The sequence below is a fragment of the Choloepus didactylus genome, chromosome 21 (assembly GCF_015220235.1).
Source record: "Choloepus didactylus isolate mChoDid1 chromosome 21, mChoDid1.pri, whole genome shotgun sequence".
Taxonomy (NCBI): Eukaryota; Metazoa; Chordata; class Mammalia; order Pilosa; family Megalonychidae; genus Choloepus; species Choloepus didactylus.
The window spans coordinates 23,359,621-23,377,495 of NC_051327.1; the positions used below are offsets into that span (position 1 = coordinate 23,359,621).

The window sequence follows — 17,875 nt, forward strand, 5'->3', positions numbered from 1 at the left end:
TTCATTTTCTGGGCGGAGGACGTCAAGCTGGGAGAACAGGCGCCCGCAAAGCCGCAGGGAGGCGAGAGGGGGCCCGCAGGGCGCTGGGGAGGGGGGAGGGGACCTTGCCCGCGGGGGAGGCCCAGGCCCGTCCCGGAGAAAACCCGCTCCAGCTCCAGAGAGGGAACCACCCGCAGGACAACGCCGCCGGCGGACCAATCAGAGAGGGGCAGGCCAGGGCACACCAAATTAGGAAAGCCGTGGGGAGGGGGACGGCGGGGGAGGGGGAGGAGGGAGGGGAGGAGGGGGGGGAGGAGGGAGGAGGGGGGAGGGGGGGGAGGAGGGAGGGGGAGGAGGAGGGGGAGGAGGTGGGGAGGAGGGAGGAGGAGGGGATAGTAGAGGGAAGGAGGAGAAGGAGGGAGGGGGAGGAGGAGGATGGGGAGGAGGGAGGGGAGGAGGGAGGGGGAGGAGGCAGGAGGAGGAAGAGGGAGGGAGGAGCCGCCCCCGCCTCCCTTCTCAGACAGGGACAGAGGTCGGAGGGGCAGAGGGGCTGGGAGCCGCGTCCCCTCCTCAGACCTGGCCCGGCCCTTCCCCTCCGGGAGTTGCCCCAGGAGCCCAGGGAGGGTCCCTGAGAGGAGGCTGGAAGGGAGGGAGGGGAGTGTTTGTAAACACGCCGGCCACACCCCACAACAGAAACTCAAACTGAAAAACACCTTGGCAGGCGAAACCTCAAGGTCCTCTGAGGTTTTCAAACACTCAATTGAATTCCGCTGGCGAAGAGCAACGGATATGAACAGAAGTCCCTCTCTGGCAGCACTTAATTAAAGGCCAGAACGTGAGGGAGCCCGGCACGGCCGCCACGCAGCGCACAAGTGCTCTCCGGCACGGACGCCGAGCGTTTCGGGGCGGCAGGAGGGGGCTGGAAACCACCGCCAGCCCCCCCGGCGCCCTCAGAACAGCTACAGCCAACACCCGCCGACTGTGCTGTGACGTTTTTTCTTTGCTCCTCTGCAAACCACTGCCTCCCTTCTAGCACAAGAGCAACTGCACTTGAGTATCTTAGTCAGTTGGCTCCTCTTTATTTGGAACATTACGAGTAGATATTTTAATGCCATCAAGTCCCCAAGGCACAAACCATTTTTCTTTTTTAAAAAGTTAAAAGCTGACAACACAGGCGACCGGGAGATAGAAAGAGGGCAGAGATCAGCCATTTGATGCTGAAGGACTACAGAATGTTTAGGATTGATTGCATAGATCCAGAAATAGATAGCATAATACTGTGTGATGGTAGCACGGTATTGTAAGTACACTGAACAAAGATGTCTGCGAGTAAAGCTGAAAGAGGTGGGATAGGAGAATGTATGACACCAGAGGTAAAGATAGATGATAAAGACTGGGACTGTATAACGTGGCAAAAACTAGAGTGGCCAATGACTGTTACTAAATATACAAATATAAAAATGTTTTTGCATGTGGGAAAGCAAATGAATGTCAACCATGTAGAAATTTGAAAAAGGGATGGTATTCAGGAAAAAACATAATCAAAGCAAACTGGAGTCTATGGTCAACAGTAACATTGTAATATACCTCCATTAAATGTAACAAAGGCAATATGCCAATGCTAAATGTATATGAGAGGGGGATATAGGGGAGTAATATGGGATTCTTGGTAGTGGTGTTATTTGCTGTCCTTAGTAGTATATTGTATTATATGACATGTTATTTTTCTTTTTATCATTTCTTCTTATTGCTAAAAAAAAAAAAACAAAAAACAATTTTTCTTGTAGTGATCAGTATGTTCAAGTGCTGATTGTGGTGATAAATGTACAACTTTATGATGATACCATGAACAACTGATTGTACACTGTGGATAAATGTATGGTATGTGAATATAACTCTATAAAATTGTAGGAAAATATATATATAGGAGTAAAAGTGTTGGAGAAAACATGGTGAGAGGGATGATGCCTCACCAATATGGACTAACTACAATGTGTAAACTCAGAATTGAATCTTAGAACATAGCCTAACGTGGACACAATAATTGTAATAGTCCCTAGATTGGAAGCTCTTACAGCAGTTAACTCTATCCCTGAATTGTAATGCCTATCTCTAAACTTTGAGATGCTGATCCCCTAGCGTATAACCTGATTGGTCTCTGGAACAATGCATATATCTGAGACACCTGAAACTCAGAGCTAGAGCTCGGCAGATATGAATGTCAGTATTAGTGCATACAGCCACTGTCAAAAAAAAAAAAAAAAAAAAGCTGAAAAAGAGCCCAGACTTCAATTAGTGATATGAATGAAGCAGGTCTGGTTAAGACCAGGGCAAGCCAGGCCAAAGGATAAAGGTTGAAACTGATTGTGTTTTAAAACTTCAACTTTCATATGAGACCAAGGGAATAGGTATCTATTTGGTACAGGATCTAAATTTTCTAAACGGTACAACTCTACAGTTGATTTGTTCAAACACCACAACTGCATGGAACTTTGAATAGGAAGTGAGATATGGTAGGTTAGTATAGGCTGGAGTGAAACAGTGACACAACCCAGAGTAATTTGGGCAGATAATAAAAAATATATTTACAGCCTCCCCCTCCCCAGTCCCGAGGATCTGGGGGAAGATGCGGATGTGTTGGACATCCTCACCTGGACTGGTGTTGATGTTGTCACAAACACTGGGACTGGCGGTTTGATGTGCTGAGCCCTCGAGCATGGGACTTGCCCTTATGAAGCTCATTACCACAAAGGAGAGTCTAAAGTTGTATGTAATGGTGCCTAAGAGTCTCCCCCTGAGTACCTCTTTGTTGCTCAGATGTGGCCCTCTCTCTCTGTAACTGAGCCATCTCAACAGGTGAACTCGCTGCCCTCCCCCCTACGTGGGACCTGACTCCCAGGGGTGTAAATCTCCCTGGCAACGCAGAGTATGACTCCCGGGGATGAATGTGGACCCGGCATCGTGGGACTGAGAGTATCTTCTTGACCAAAAGGGGGATGCAAAATGAGACGAAATAGTTTCAGTGGCTGGGAGATTCCAAATGGAGTCGAGAGGTCACTCTGGTGGACATTCTTATGCACTATATAGATAACACCTCTTAGGCTTTAATTATTGGAATAGCTAGAAGTAACTACCAAACTCCAACCCAGCAGTCTGGACTCCTGAAGACGATTATATAATAATGTAGATTACAAGGGGTGACAGTGTGATTGTGAAGACCTTGTGGATCACACCCCCTTTATCTAGTGTATGGATGAGTGGAGGAATGGGGATAAAAACTAAAGGACAAACGGGGTGGGATGGGGGGATGATTTGGGTGTTCTTTTTTCACTTTTATTTTTTATTCTTGTTCTGGTTCTTTCTGATGTAAGGAAAATGTTCATAGATAAGATTGTGGTGATGAACGCATAACTATGTTATCATACTGTGGACAGTGGATTGTGTATCATGGATGATTGTATGGTGTGTGAATGTATTTCAATAAAACTGAATTTAATAAAAAAAAAAAAAAAAAAACGCTTTGATTTGGTGGATGATAAATTCATCACTAGTAATCCCAGGCCCCTCTAAGGCTGAGGTGGCAACCTGCTCCTTCCTCAAAAGCGTCTCGGTGTGACCTCATCTGGACCTCAGGGGACACGAGAATGGCCCTCGCGCCGGCCTGAGTACTAGGCAGGCCCTGGACTTGCTCCGCGTCACCCTGGGCAGTGCCCGGGCCGCTCCCGGCTGTGTCGACGGCGGCTTCAGGAAGCTCCCGGGTGACGTTACGCAGATGGGGTTTTCTCCCCACACCACTGAGATACAATCCCCACGTGCACGACCACCCGTGGGTCTCTCCACTGAGAGTGTACGTGTGTCCTTCAGCATCCCTCCCTCACCCCCAGCCCCGGCCCCCGCTCATCTCCTTTCTGCCGCCCCGGCTTTGCCTTTCCTGGGCATTTCACCTAAGTGGAGTCACGCAGTGCGCCACCCCCCGTGCCCGGCTTCTCTCCCTCAGCACCATGTTTTCAAGGTCCGTCCCTACGGGGGCGAGTGATATGCCACTGTATGGAGAGTATCTATTTATCCATTCACCAGATGAGGGACTTTCGGGTTGTTTCCCCTTTCCAGCTATTACGAACGTTCATCTCCAAGGTCCTGTGTGGACGGATGTCTTCAATTTCCTTGGGTTCCTACTTAGGAGGTAATTGCTGGATCAGATGGTTCATGTGAAACCCTTTGCTTCAACCTTGTGAGGAACTGCTGGACCGTTTTCCCAAGTGGCTGCACCGTTTTACTACATACAATTTTTAAATCTATGTGTAAATTATACACAAGGTCAGTGTAAGAGCCTCAGCACAGCACAACTGAACCATGAACTCATGGTTTGGATTAAATGTGAGTTAAATATTTGACAGAACAAAGAGGTCACATACTAAACTTAGGGTTTAGATCAGAGCTATGGCTAGAAATTGAAACGACAGTAGGAAAAAGCCAGCCGCCCCACGGAGCTGTGACGACTAGGGAACGCTGCACGTGCGCTTCCGAGCAGCGTCTGCCTGGGCTCGTCCTCAGCAAGAGCGTGATGGGCCCCGTCCTTCCAGAGAACCATCAGCTGGGCCCACAAACGAGGAGAGGGGCCCAGCGCGGCTCGGGGCACCGGCCAGGGCTACCCACCCACACACATGGCCGGACCAGGGCCCAGGCCCCCAGCCGGAGCGCTGCATGGCCCACTCCCACCGCTGCCCCTCAACCGTCCTCTCCACAAGCCAAGGGTACCACCACTCAACGGTTGTAGAAAAAAGGAAGCCAACTGCAAGCAACTCAAATGCAAAGGACTCCTAAATTGTAAATAAAATTTCTTGGAGGAAAACAAAAAGTTTAAGTAAAACACTCATTGTGGTGAAACCAGGGAGAGAAATCCAACCCCCCAAACAAAGATAAGCTGATGTGTAATGCTAAACTTGAGCCTTTAAAGGGTGCAGAACGGGATCTAGAAGAGCATGGCTGTGTAGTAAAGGAAGGGGCTTCTTCATCTGATGAGAATGCAGATGCAGCAAAACTCCAGCCCAACTGGAGCAGGGTTCTCAAAGGGCGGTTCACAGACGTGCCCCTGGGAATCCCTGAGACCCCTACAGGGTGGTGAGTGAGGTCAAAACCATTTCCCGATGACATCAAGGCACCATTTGCCCTTTGTGCTGGGTCAACATCTGCATGGCTGGTGCAAAAACCAAGGTGGGAGAGCTGTAGCACCGTGCATGAGCCGAGGCATCGGTGCAAGCACACGGCTGCACCTGCACCCTCCATGACCACATGTGGCCACAAAGGAACACGGCCAGTTGCACAGCCAGGTGCGTGGAAGGATGTCCTTGATGAAGCAATAAAACACTTAAGTTTATTAGATCTTGACCCTCACATCCACGTCTTCTTACTGTTCAGGACGACAAAATGGGAAATACACCTGAAGACTTCCGCCATTTCCCGAAACACAATGGTTGTCGCGAGGGAGGAACGTGTGCAGTCGTTTGAATTGTGAGCTCAACTAGCCGCTTGTCGCATGGAACTCTCTACACTTTCTACCCTGAAACACCCCCCTAAGGACTTGTCTTCATACAATAAGCCAAGATGAGAACATGAGAAGGGCTTTCCTTTCTTCAAAATCTAAATTAATCTCAATACTTCTCAAAGAATTTCCACAAATGAAATTTAGAAAAGCAAAGTACACCAAATCCCAGTCTACAAGCATTACTTTTAAAAAAATCACTGCCTTACAAGGCTGTACTGTACAAAAATTTCCAGCTGGGAAGAGTGATTTAATTAGGTAGAGATTCTTTCCTCTATAAGAGAACCCACCAGAGGTTTATACTGAAGTAGCCACATCCCCTGATGTACTTGAAATAGTTCCAAAATTTCCATTCACATGAAATTTTCCAGAACCCCACTGAATACTGCACAAGACGGGGAACATCCGCATCACTTTCCTCTCTCTCAGGCCACCCACCCCCGGCGGAAGAGCCCCCTCTCCACGTGCTCCCGCGGCAGGGACGGGTCCGGGGCAGCCACTCACCTGATCGTGCCGGTGGGGGAGGGGACGGGGCTGACCGTGCTCCGGAGATCCGGCTCCGGAATGTGGATCTTCAGAGGGGAGATCTGGGGGTAGAGGGGCCTCAGGGGGGACGCTGGAGCCTCTTCCTGATGGTACAGTGACGTGAACTGGATCTTTATAGCCGTGCTTGGAAACCGAAAAGTACACCTGCAATGGGAGGGAAAGCAGCGTCAGGCAGGGAATAGAAAACCAAAGGGAAAGGCACCCAGGCCTGCAAGGCGCGCGCTGACCAGGCTCGGTCACTCCGAGCTAATGGTCAGCCACGTGTGCCCACCATACTCCTTTTTCTGTTTTCCTTAGGGGGCTTTCTGACAAAAATCCAGGTTGATGCTGCCCTGGATTTTCCTCTGCTGGGTGTGCCAGCAGCAGAGCCACATCCGCCCTGGGTAGAGGCTCCCGGCACACACAGCCACCCCCTGGCCATGACGTAGCTGCTGGAAGATGCTGGGGGGCTTCACACCTCACAAGACAGGCAAGGGGAACCTGAAACAGGGCTCGCCATCTGAGCAGGGCACAGGTTTACAGGCAGCCCCTGCCCCGATGCCACCCAGAAGACGTAAAGCACACGGTGCCTGCTGCGGGCACCAGTGCCACCCAGGGTTTAATGGGCCGGTTTCTCAATTATCTTCTGGGCTTAAAAACCACGGGCTTCAATTCTTCGCTGGCAGGCAACTATATGCCAACAGATCTAATTCCGCCACGGTGCTAGGTAGCCTCAGGTGTCGCAGACGCCAGCCCCACCTGCTCATACACAGGAGAACAGCACCCAGGGTCCACCCACCCCGAGGAAATGTCCAGCGCCCAAAGCCTGGTGTTCTCCACCCGGCACACTGAAAGTCACCCACGAGACACAATGGAAGCAGCTCACCCCAAGGAGGCTGACAGCACAGGCTGCCTGCAACAGCTGCTCAGAGAAGGCCAGTGTAGCTGGGGAGGGGAGTGGGGGAGCCGAAACCATGTACACAAGCGCCCGTCTCCGCAAGGCCTGTAGTTGTGGGAGCAACGCTCTGCTCCAGTGGGAAGCTGTCGGCTCCTCCCAGCTGGAGCTCTGTGTCTGCAGTCGGGTCTAAGTGCCAACTTGGCTCCAGGCTTCCACACACGCGCTAACACCCCGTGCACTTGGTTGCCCTTTGACTCCACACATTTTAAAAACAAGACTTAAGGATGGGACAAAATGCGTTCCTCGGTGAAGAAAGGAAATGGGGCTTCCTTCTCGAGGCGGGGGCAACCCCCTTCCCTCCACCTGGGGCTCATAAAGGGCTCCCTGGCACGTGCCGCCCGCGCAGGTCCCTCACAGAGCCCCCACATCCATTGGGCAGCCCTGGTCCTGCAGGGTCCCTCGGCGCTGGCTTTTCTTCCCCAAAACTGGAATCAGAACAAAGGGATTCTGGTAGCGTTTCCCGGGGTGGGAGAGTTCCGGGAGACGAACCCTCGGTGCCACAGGACCAGGGCTGGGGGGCTGTGACGTGTGGGTGGCAGCGCCCCCACGGCTCTGCCTGGATGGTCACCCAACGCTATTTAAAACAGTCAAAGAAAGGCTTGGTGCCATCTGCACATCCTCCAGCTTCCCCAAAGCCCTGTGGGAATCTCAGCACTGGGGCTAAGAAGGTGCAGCCTGCATCATTGAGGCTCTCATCTCGGCGGTCCTGGAGATCACCCAGCCGTGGTGAGCCTCAGGCGGATCCCTGTCCAGGCCCAGGAGTCAGACACAGAGTGAGAAGGAAGGAAAGAGGATGGAGCAGAGAAGCCACCCGGGGGGCTCCCAGAAGGTGCACTGAGCGGGCTACGGTGAGCTCCACCTACAAATCAATAGCACGTGCATGCGCAGGTACACGCACACGCAGGTACATGCACACATACAGGTACACACACACATACAGGTACATGCACACATACAGGTACACACACATACAGGTACATGCACACATACAGGTACACACGCAGGTACACGCACACAGGTACACGCAGATACACACACACATACAGGCACACACGCAGCTACACGCACACATACAGGTACACACACACATGCAGGTACAGCACACATACAGGTACACACACACGCAGGTAGACACACGCAGGTACACACACAGGTACATGCACACATACAGGTACACACACAGGTAAACACACACGCAGGTAAGCACATACAGGTACACACACAGGTACATGCACACGCAGGTACACGAACACATACAGGTACACACACACGCAAGTACACACACGCAGGTACACGCACACATACAGGTACACACGCAGGTACACGCACACGCAGGTGCAGGTACACACACACAGGTACACGCACACATACAAGTACACACGCAGGTACACGCACACGCAGGTACACACACGCAGGTACATGCACACTCGTTCGAACAAAGCGCGATGAAGACAGTAACAATGGCAGACGTTTCGAGGGTTTCTACAGCCGTTTACCATTTGCCTCTTTAACCCAATTCCTCCAACAACTACAAATTAACAAAACAGCCTGATTTTGCCGCAGGCCGAAGGCGGCTGCAGTCAGTCCCCTCGCTAATACGGATGGAGTCACAGCACAGCCATCGAGGCCGACTAGGGAGAGGGTGCGGCTCCGGGCCTACGGCAGGGTCGCAGGGTCGCAGGGGCACCTCAGGAAGCAGGCTCGGCCCGGAGAGAAGAACCAGGCTCCGGTCGAGCTCCTGGACCTTGGCTAACGGACCCCGCACCAGTACGGGGGCGTCTCGGCAGAGGTCAGGAGGGACCCCGGCTCTGAGGGCAGGAAGGCCTTTTCCAGACCACTCTCCCCTGCCCTTCCCACCTTACCCTTCAGCTGGGCATCACTGCAGGGGCGCCTGGGGTCGGGGGTGCCTGGGGTCAGGGTGCCCGGGGTCAGAGGTGCCCGGGGTCGGGAGTGCCCGGGGTTGGGGGCGCCCGGGGTCGGAGTGCCCAGGGTCAGGGTGCCCGGGGTCGGGGGCGCCCGGGGTCGGGGGTGCAGGTCCCATAGAAGTGATATCAGGAGGGAAGGAGAATGGTTGGTGCCTCCTGACCCGCACGAGTTTCCACCTTCCTGGTGGCTAGAACGGGGACCTGGGAGAGGAGAGCCCCTCCAAGGTGGTTTCCAGGTGGAAGGGACTGAGGCTGAGTGTGCAGTAAAGCACAGCACAGCACCCCACAGCAGCGAAATCTAACTCCACCCACAGCTGATGCTGCAGGCCCATTTCCTACTGAGAAAGTGACTTGCCAATTGAGGTTAAACAATAACCACTTTCATAGTATTTACCATAACAGCAATTTCAAAAGCATCTCCTGACTCACTCTTCCAAAAATTATCCTGAGGCAGACAGCCTGGTACAGGGGAGGAGAGGAGGAGGGAATTAATTCCACCAGCATGCTACTTAATTTTAAACAGATGTCTCCGCAGGGGCTCACAGGGTGCCCCGACTACTCGCTCCCCGAATCCCCTCCTGCGCCCGACGGGGCAGGTCTGCGCACAGAGAAGCGTCCCCCCCGGAAGAGGCCCCCCAGAGCTCCTGAAAGCATCCTGGCCTCAAGGTCCGAGAGAAAGTGGCCAAGGGCCGCCCGGGGCTGGGGGCAGTGGCTGCTCTGGGCACGGGTTTCCTTGGGGGGCCACAGGGTATCCTAAAGTTGACTGTGGCGATGACTGCACAGGTCTGTGAGGACACAAAAACAGAACTGTACAATTTATGCGGGTTAACCGTATGGTGTGTGTGTCAATAACCTCTCAATAAAGCTGTTTTTCAAAAAAAGTTCTTGCCCAAAGTCCCCCAAATCAGGGTCTACTGCAGCCCTGCACCTTTCCCCCGGGAAACGAGGAGCGAGGCTGCCCTGTCCAGCTGGGGGTCGTCGAGCACCGCACAGGAAGGGCCCCAGCCCCGCTGACCTGGGCAGTCGCGTCCCTCCCCTCAATCCGGTCCTCAATCAGGAACCAGCACCCGCCCTACCAACCAGGAGGCTGTGGAGAGTAAAAATAGCTCAATGAATTCTCATCAGTGTAAATATAAAACCAATTAACTTCATTTTAGATATAAAGAAATAATCAAAGAGAAAGGAAGTACATGTGAAAGCTTCCAGAAAGTTTCCTAAATTAACGCAACAGATCATCTCCAGGGCTGTCACTGCTCCCCCACGCCCCCTCCACCCACCTCCCTGTCCTCCTCTATCCCCACAGAAGGACGAGCGAGGCAGCAGCCAGCAGGTGCTTGTCTGCATAGCACCCACCGCCAGCCACCCCTTCCAGCACCTTCCCAAGCTGGGTCCCAGAGTGCGGCCGCCCTCCCTGGAAACGGGCCCAAGAGAAACGGCCCGCGGACCTGGCGTCGGTGGGTCCCCGGAAGCCCACCAGACGCGCCCGGCCTCCCAGCCCCACACGTGGCCTTCATCGGCTTCCGGGCTCCTGCTCTTAGATGTGAACAGAAACCACAGACGCTTGAGGTGCGTTTTCCAATGTGCAAGCCAGCGCCCACGCAGAGCGATGGGGCTCGGGGGTGCTGGGGGACCTGGAGGGGCAGGCCAGCCAGGCACAGCGGGAAGGGCAGACGGCCGTACCCTCCAGGGCTGTGGGGAGGCTGTGTCCACACAGCGAGCGCTGGCCCCAGGAGGAGGCACGTCCAGAGCAAAGCGAGAGCCCCTGGAGGTCCAACAACAGACCAGTTACTCTGGAAAGGACTCCCCTGTATCAGGACGCTACCGGAGAACGTGCTCAACACAGAGGACCTCACGGGGCCCAGACCGCAGGCCAGGACCATCGTCCCCAGGTCGTCTCAGCACTGCCCCCGGCTCCAGCCACAGCTGTCGGCGTCCTCACCACTACGGGCACGGTGTCCGCTGGCAGCAGGGTGGTGCAGTCACTGCACTCAAAATCCAGGGGACAAGCACACGCCGTGCAGGCCACCCTGGCAGCCTCCCCTGTGGTCGCCGGGCAGCAGACCCCGCAACAGCGTGGGCATCTTCGGAAGAAGGCGATGCTGGTGTGTGCTGGACGCAGCCTCAGTGTGCCCACAGGCCCCCAGCCCTTCTCGAGCAGCTGACTTCTGGCCAGGGGCAGAGAGAGAGCAGGGCTGCTCCTCGCCACCCCCAGGATGCAGACGGCCTCCGAGGAGCCGCAAGCACCAAAACCAGAAAACAAAGGCCGGAGCCTCTGGGTGAACAGCCCGCACCCTGGGAGCCCTCGCAGGTGGCTCCCCGCAGGTGGAAATGACAGACGCGAAGGGCCTGGAGGCCTGGAGTGGGCCGGGGTCAGGCCGTGGTCAGGTGGGGGCTCCGCAGGTGGGCGTGCTCTCCGCCTTCTCCCATCTCCACTCCCCACTGCACCTGCAGGCGTCCCCCACGGTCCTTCTCGTTCACAGGTCGTGGGGCCACAGGGAGCCCCACGCAGACTGGACCCTGAGTGGGTGGACTGTGGACGGTCTCCTGGGACGAAGGGGACGAGCGCTTCTGGAGAGTGGAGGAAGGGGACGCATGGATCCACGGGTGGCTGCGGGGCGGGCCGAGGCGGAGACGGCCGCTGCCTTGTCCACTCTCACCATGTGCAGGGCATATCTGGCTGGATGCGGGCCGCCCACTGCAGGCGATGTTCCCGGCCTCGCCCGTGAGGACTGTGGCCCTGGGACCCAAGCGGGCCACGTCTTAAAGGAAAGGAGCATCTTCTCTCCCCTCACCCTTCTCAGAGGCCAGCAGGTGGACAGACAGAACCAGGGCAGCCACAGTGGCCCATAAACTGGACATGAGCACAGAGCAACCCAGCGGAAAGAGCCAGAGCTGCCGAACCAGCTGATAGGGAGGCTGCTGCGGAAGGGGAAATAAACCTCACCCCAGCCGTCTGCCCTCTGCCACAACAGCCGGACCTCTGTCCCAACCAGAGGGGCCCAGGAGGACGGTGGGCAGGCCCCAGCAGAAGCTGTGCCGCAGCCACCGAGAATGAGGCGGGCGCAGGCCCAGGAGAATGAGGTGCACCGTGGCCACCACCCAGCTGCCGAGGGGAGGCCTCACGACCAGCTGGCGGCAGCCCACGGGGTACGGGAAAGCAGGCAGGACGCAGAAGGCACACGGCGGGCGGCAAGAAGGGCGCTGGGCTGGGGGCGCTCCGGGGCTCGGCCAGGGCACCCCGGAACATGCGGTGGGACTACGCAGGGGTGGTGGGCAGCCAGATCCCACACTTCGAGAGGACGAGGCAAGAGCATCTAAAACAGACGACAAAGTCAGTCGCCGCTCAGAACACTAGTTTAAAAAGCAGTTCCCTGGGAAGTGAAACCTGGAGACCTTTGTTTCAAACCTGTATTACTATTTGGCTTTTTAAAGTATGTAAACTATTTTACATTTAAAATGAAAATTAAACCCTTCATTAACAGCAAAGTGCTGTAAAAACTAAGAACTGCTCCACTTTGGATCTGATCTGAGGGCCTGAATCCCTATGCGGGCGGCACTGCTCCCCTGCTGGAGCGGGGGACCCTGCCGCAGAGACCCCAGTCCTGGGTGCAGAGGAAGGCAGAGAGCGGCTGCTGGACACTCCTCCTCCCAGGGGTGGGCAGCACGGGGCAGGCACAGGGCTCGCAGGGTGGAGGCAGGGCAGGGGCCCACGGGCACGCTTCCCCAGCCGCGGGAGTGGGGGCTGGCAGCCGGCACCCCCAGCTCTGCAGGCCTGGGTGTGGCTGATGTGGGGACAGGGGGCACAGAGGATCACCACAGGACACAGAGAGCCAGAGACGGCCAGAGACGGCCAGAGACAGCCACAGACGGCCAGAGACGGTCACAGACGGCCAGAGACAGCCACAGACGGTCACAGATGGCCACAGACAGTCACAGACGGCCACAGACGGTCACAGACGGCCAGAGATGGTCACAAAGGGCCAGAGAAGGCCACACAGGACCACAGATGGTCACAGATGGCCACAGATGGCCAGAGACGGTCACAGATGGCCACAGAAGCCAGAGACGGCCAGAGATGGTCACAGATGGCCAGAGACAGCCACAGACGGTCACAGATGGCCACAGACGGTCACAGACAGCCAGAGACGGTCACAGATGGCCAAAGACGGTCACAGATGGCCAGAGACAGCCACAGACGGCTGCAGCGAGGTCTGGGGTCTCTGGACTACCAGGCCTGCCCCAAGGTTGGGGTTTTATGCTGCGGTGAGGGGGTGGAAAGGGGGCCCGTGGGGTTTTCACAATGACTGGTATAAACAATTTTTAACAAATCTCAACATTCTGTTAAGTCAAATTTTTTAACAAATATAAATATCAAGATGGCCCTTAAAACATCTGACCAGTAAAAGTAAAAGTATTCCAGCTCCCATGGGGTTTCTCAGGCCGCACCTGAGAAGGCATCACAGCCAAACACGCTGGTGGGGAAGGAGCAGTGACAGGGGCTGGGGTCCTTGGTAGTCGGCCCACCCACCTTGCTTAGGGGGCTTCAAAATGATGTACTTTCTTTCTGATTTTATTTTGCTATTCTAAGAAATCTCAAAATGGCCCCACGATCTCGAGGGAACGTTCCATGAGGTCTGGGCGCGACTGTGAGCAGAGCCCCTCCCGGCGCCAGGCCTGGCCCCGCATCCTCCCCAGACCCACGTCGCGGGCACGCGCTCCCGGGGAACTGCCCGGACCCACATAGCAGGCGCGCGCTCCCGGGCAACTGCCCCGGACCCACGTCGCGGGCGCGCGCTCCCGGGCAACTGCCCAGAGCAGAGCGCTGGGACTCGGCGGCCAGCGCACGACAGGCGCTCAGCAAAGGCAAACCACGGAGGAGCGTGACAACGGTGTGCGTTAACCGGCAGGGGAGGCCGCGGGGACGCAGCGGGGCCGGGTCCTGGTGGCCGGGCTCCAGGATCGAGGAACCAGTTTGCGCCTGGGCCACATGGGTCCTTCCGGAGGGACCTGGCGAGCCCGAGGGGCCGCACCGCTCGCGGGTAACAGATCGGACAGTGCCCCCGTCCTCCAGCGGCACAAAGAGGCTCCGGCGCGGGGTGGCAGCACCCAGCGAGGCAGGGCGCCTGGCTGGGGGCTCAGGGGCCGCCACGGGGTTGCCGTCGGTACCGTCACTAGACGAGGACCGAGCCGTGGCTTGGCCCAGAGTGAGGGCGCATTACAGGGGACCCTTCTGCTTCCACAGTCTCCTTCAATGTCCACGTCACGACCTTCAAGAAACGAAAGACTCAAGAATGGGAAAAGCTGGTACGTGCTCAACAACCTGCGCCTTTACGCTCACCGCTCGCAGGGTGTCTCCTGGAGGCCCCCACGTGGCCTCCGCCGGCCTGGGCTTTGACCCCTGAGGAGGCCCCTCCTGGGATGCTCCTGGGACCACAAGCAGTTTTCATGTACGTGAGGCCTGAGATTCCCAGGCCGGAAGGCACCGGAGGCTCTGCGTTCTGTAAGAACTCCAAGGAAAAGTAAGACTGCTTAGGAAAACTGTTTGGAAAGACACTTTTACATATAAAATCCCCAAATCAAACAATTTTGACAATCTTAAAATTTTTAAACCTAAAATATGTTCTATTAAAAAGTTCTTGGTCCATTTTGATGGGACACCCCAACAAATGAGCAAAGGAGACTGCAGCTGCGGCGCCTTTGTGTCTCTGGGACTACAATGCAACCGTGTGTGCAGAGAGGCAGAGGCCGGGCACTGCGGCAAGGGGAACGCCAACAAAAAGGGCGGGAACAGGGCGAGCGTGCAGTGGGAAACAGAAGTCGGACTCACTGGGAAGACAGGACAACAGCCACCCCTGCCCAGGCAGCAGACGCGGTGAGGCCTCTGGCTCCAACATGGGTGCAGAAGCTGTTCCCGGAGAACCCCAACGGACGCTGGCCATGTGCGGGGCGGAGCCCCCTCCCCTGCCTTCCGCCCTTCCACGCCCAGCTGGCCCTTGACCAGCCCCAGCGCAGGCCAGGGAGCCAGGGGACCAGGGACGCCGCGGCTTTGGCCCTGGGCCACCATCTCGGGCCACGAGTTCGGATATCTGGGTACTGGACTCTCAGCTGTAACGTGGGGGTGTGTGTGTGTGTCTGTGATAGACACCACAGTGCTTTTCTTTCCCAAGTGACTTAACTTTCTTTTTTGTGTAGTTTTCTATGGCCTGACTTTTTTTTAAGTAAAGAAATTCATTTATTTATTTTTATAATTAGACAGAAAAGCTGCTTCTATCTGGAAGAGGACGGTGGGATAATCAAGCCTCTGCCCCGAGTGGCTCAAATGCAGTGGACACCATGGCTGAAGTCTGGCCAAAGCAGGGCTTTCTTTTTAAGAATGAAATCCTCGCCCGGCACCCAGGTGGGGGCAGAGCCGCACCCCGGAACCTGGCTGCTGAGGGGCACTGCCCAGACGCCCGGCCCCGCCTGGGGACTTGCTGACACCCACTAACTGGGGCCCCAGCCCCCAGCAGGCCCCACATGGCAGTCGTCCAGAAAGCACGTCCTGACCTCCTGAGGGCTCTTCAAAACCCTCCCACCTGCTCCCAAATCCAGCCAGAGAGGACTCCCCCAGCCGCCTGCACTTGGGAAACTCGGCCCAGGACCCCGGCAGGCTGTGGGCAGCCGGGGGACAGGGAGGGCCCAGCTCGGAACCCCCACTCACCACCGAGGTACGTCTTGCATTGGCTGCCCACCATGCCTGGGGCCTCCGGCAGCACAGGGTCGGCGAAGACATGGGGGGGTGCCCAGGCCAGGCTCCCCACGGCCACCTGCATTCCTTCGTGGGGATTTACCAGATTTAAAACAACACCCACAGAATCACTTTACGGTTTGAAAAATCAAACAAGGGAAAAAGCCCCGTGTTTGCGGAGAAGCCGGTAACTCTGAGATCTCATGGAAACACGCCCAGTTCGGTAAACACAGGAGCCACGATGGGTGGAATTACACCCCCAAATCTCCCGGGAGTCCTGAAGTGCAACTGGAAATGCCCCTTTCCGCTGACTTCCTGCACGTCCTGGCTGACGTGTAAACTAAGGGGAAGGGTGGACAAGCACCAGGCTGGGGGGGGGAGTCGCAGGCGCTGAGGCTATGGGGTGCAGCCTGCGGTGAGAAACGAGAGCTGCTCTTCCACCTTTACCCTCCAGGCTGCCTTACAGAGCTTCTCCGGAGGCCGACCCCAGTAACCGAGCTTAGCCATTGCTCGCTGGGCCCGACTGGCACCGAGTACAGGGCACCGGTCGGCCCACTGGCCACCCATCCTTCCGGAACCTGTGCCAGACGTCTCCTTGCGGCAGCCTCCCCTCCCACCCTGCCCTGGGGACGGCGGGGTGGGCTTCGGCCCACTGTGGGCTCCCAGAGGCCAGGCCAGTCTGTTCTCACCACGACATGGGACCCCGGGCTTCCTCACGCATACGAGTGAGGACGACGAAGACACACATCTTCCGGGAGTTTAAGGTCTGTTAGGAGGGAACGTGCACCTCGGTACACGGCCAAAGGAAATGCCCAAGGGGGCAAGCAACAAGGACACACAGACGGTGGCGGTCAGAACTTCTGCTCTTTGCAACTTCCAAAAAACCAGAGTTTTTAGGCTTTTCTGACTCTGGATGGCCTTGAAAGGACACCGACAATGCCCCGTCTACTGTGCTAAATGGAATCTACCAACTCAGGAACACACGGCACCAGAGGGCAGGAAGAGCCTTGCGTTTTCTCATGCAGACTGTGGGCCGCAGGGCCGATTTAGCATCTCAGAGCCATGGCTGCAGCCAGGGAGAGCGGTGCACGGGGAAACAGAAGCTTCTAGGCTGGCCCCACGCGCCCCACAGTGAGCCAGGGGCACTCACAGGCGGAGTGGCCCATCCCGTGGTCTGTACTGTCCTACTGGAACACTAGTCTGATTTAAAAGCAGACGCCAAGACCATCTTCATTTTATACACAATTTTCCCTCCATCTCCTGTCGGGGTATTTAGGCATGAAAATGAGGTGTGGAAAGACTCAGGTCAGACAACAGGAGATATCTGCAAACTGAGTAGGAACCTCGTGTACACTGGGAATGTGCTTCCCCAGCAAACGGCCTTCTCCAGAAATCAGCACCAAAGCAGGAGAGGAGAAACAGTCTCCTGGGAAAAAACTTGAGAATCTTTTGCCTAAACCTCAATTAACACAACATTCAATAATGCTGATGTAATAACAGCAGTTGAAAACTAATATTGGCTATTATTACACAAGCACTACGCAAACCTTCCATTTCTCTGGACCCTTTACTATATTTACATCTGTGAATTTTAAAAACATTGCGGCAAAGGCTTCTGTGATGGTATTTTCTCCCCTAAAAAGAGAGGGGAAGAAGGCAGACTTCGGGACGAGGGAGCTGCTGCACCATAAAGGGGGGACTGGCAGAATGGGACATGGAGCAAAGGAAACAGAATAGAAATAAGCTCTGGGTTAGTTTCTGGATTCCAGACCCTCAGGAAGGCCCCAGCTCAATTTTGTGAACCATGGCCAAGAAAACGCTACCAGACGCTACAAGGTGGAGCGGGGTGGGGTGGGGGTGGGGTTGCCCTGCACCCCCAGGCCCCACCGACCCGCATGGAGGAGTCTTGTTCTTCTCCAAAGAAAGCACGAGTGTGCCAAGAGCAGAGCTGTGTGGGCTAAGCACATGAAAAACTCCTCTCCTCATCGCACAGACCCAATGTCCACAGTAGAAGTTATTTATTTTGATGTCTTCCCCCGTGACACCATCCCCCAAAGCAGCAGCAAAGTGCCGAAGAGAACCAGAACCGCAGGAGAAGATGGCTGCACAGGGCCCGGCCGGAACTGACTGCGTGTCCATCACCCACCGCAGAGGCTGTTTCCAGATCAAAATGTCTCAGACAATCAGAGCACACACGGTGCTGCGACCCTCCTGATTGC

At 55.7% G+C, this 17,875-nt stretch overlaps 1 protein-coding gene across 1 annotated transcript in view; it reads right to left on the bottom strand.

The window, feature by feature from the left end:
- Positions 1 to 17,875, bottom strand: part of FOXK1 (forkhead box K1) — a 76,085-nt gene that overhangs the window by 20,030 nt on the left and 38,180 nt on the right. Inside the window, 1 exon segment of the mRNA XM_037813952.1 lies at positions 6,026 to 6,211. Within this exon segment, the coding sequence (XP_037669880.1) occupies positions 6,026 to 6,211 (186 nt within the window).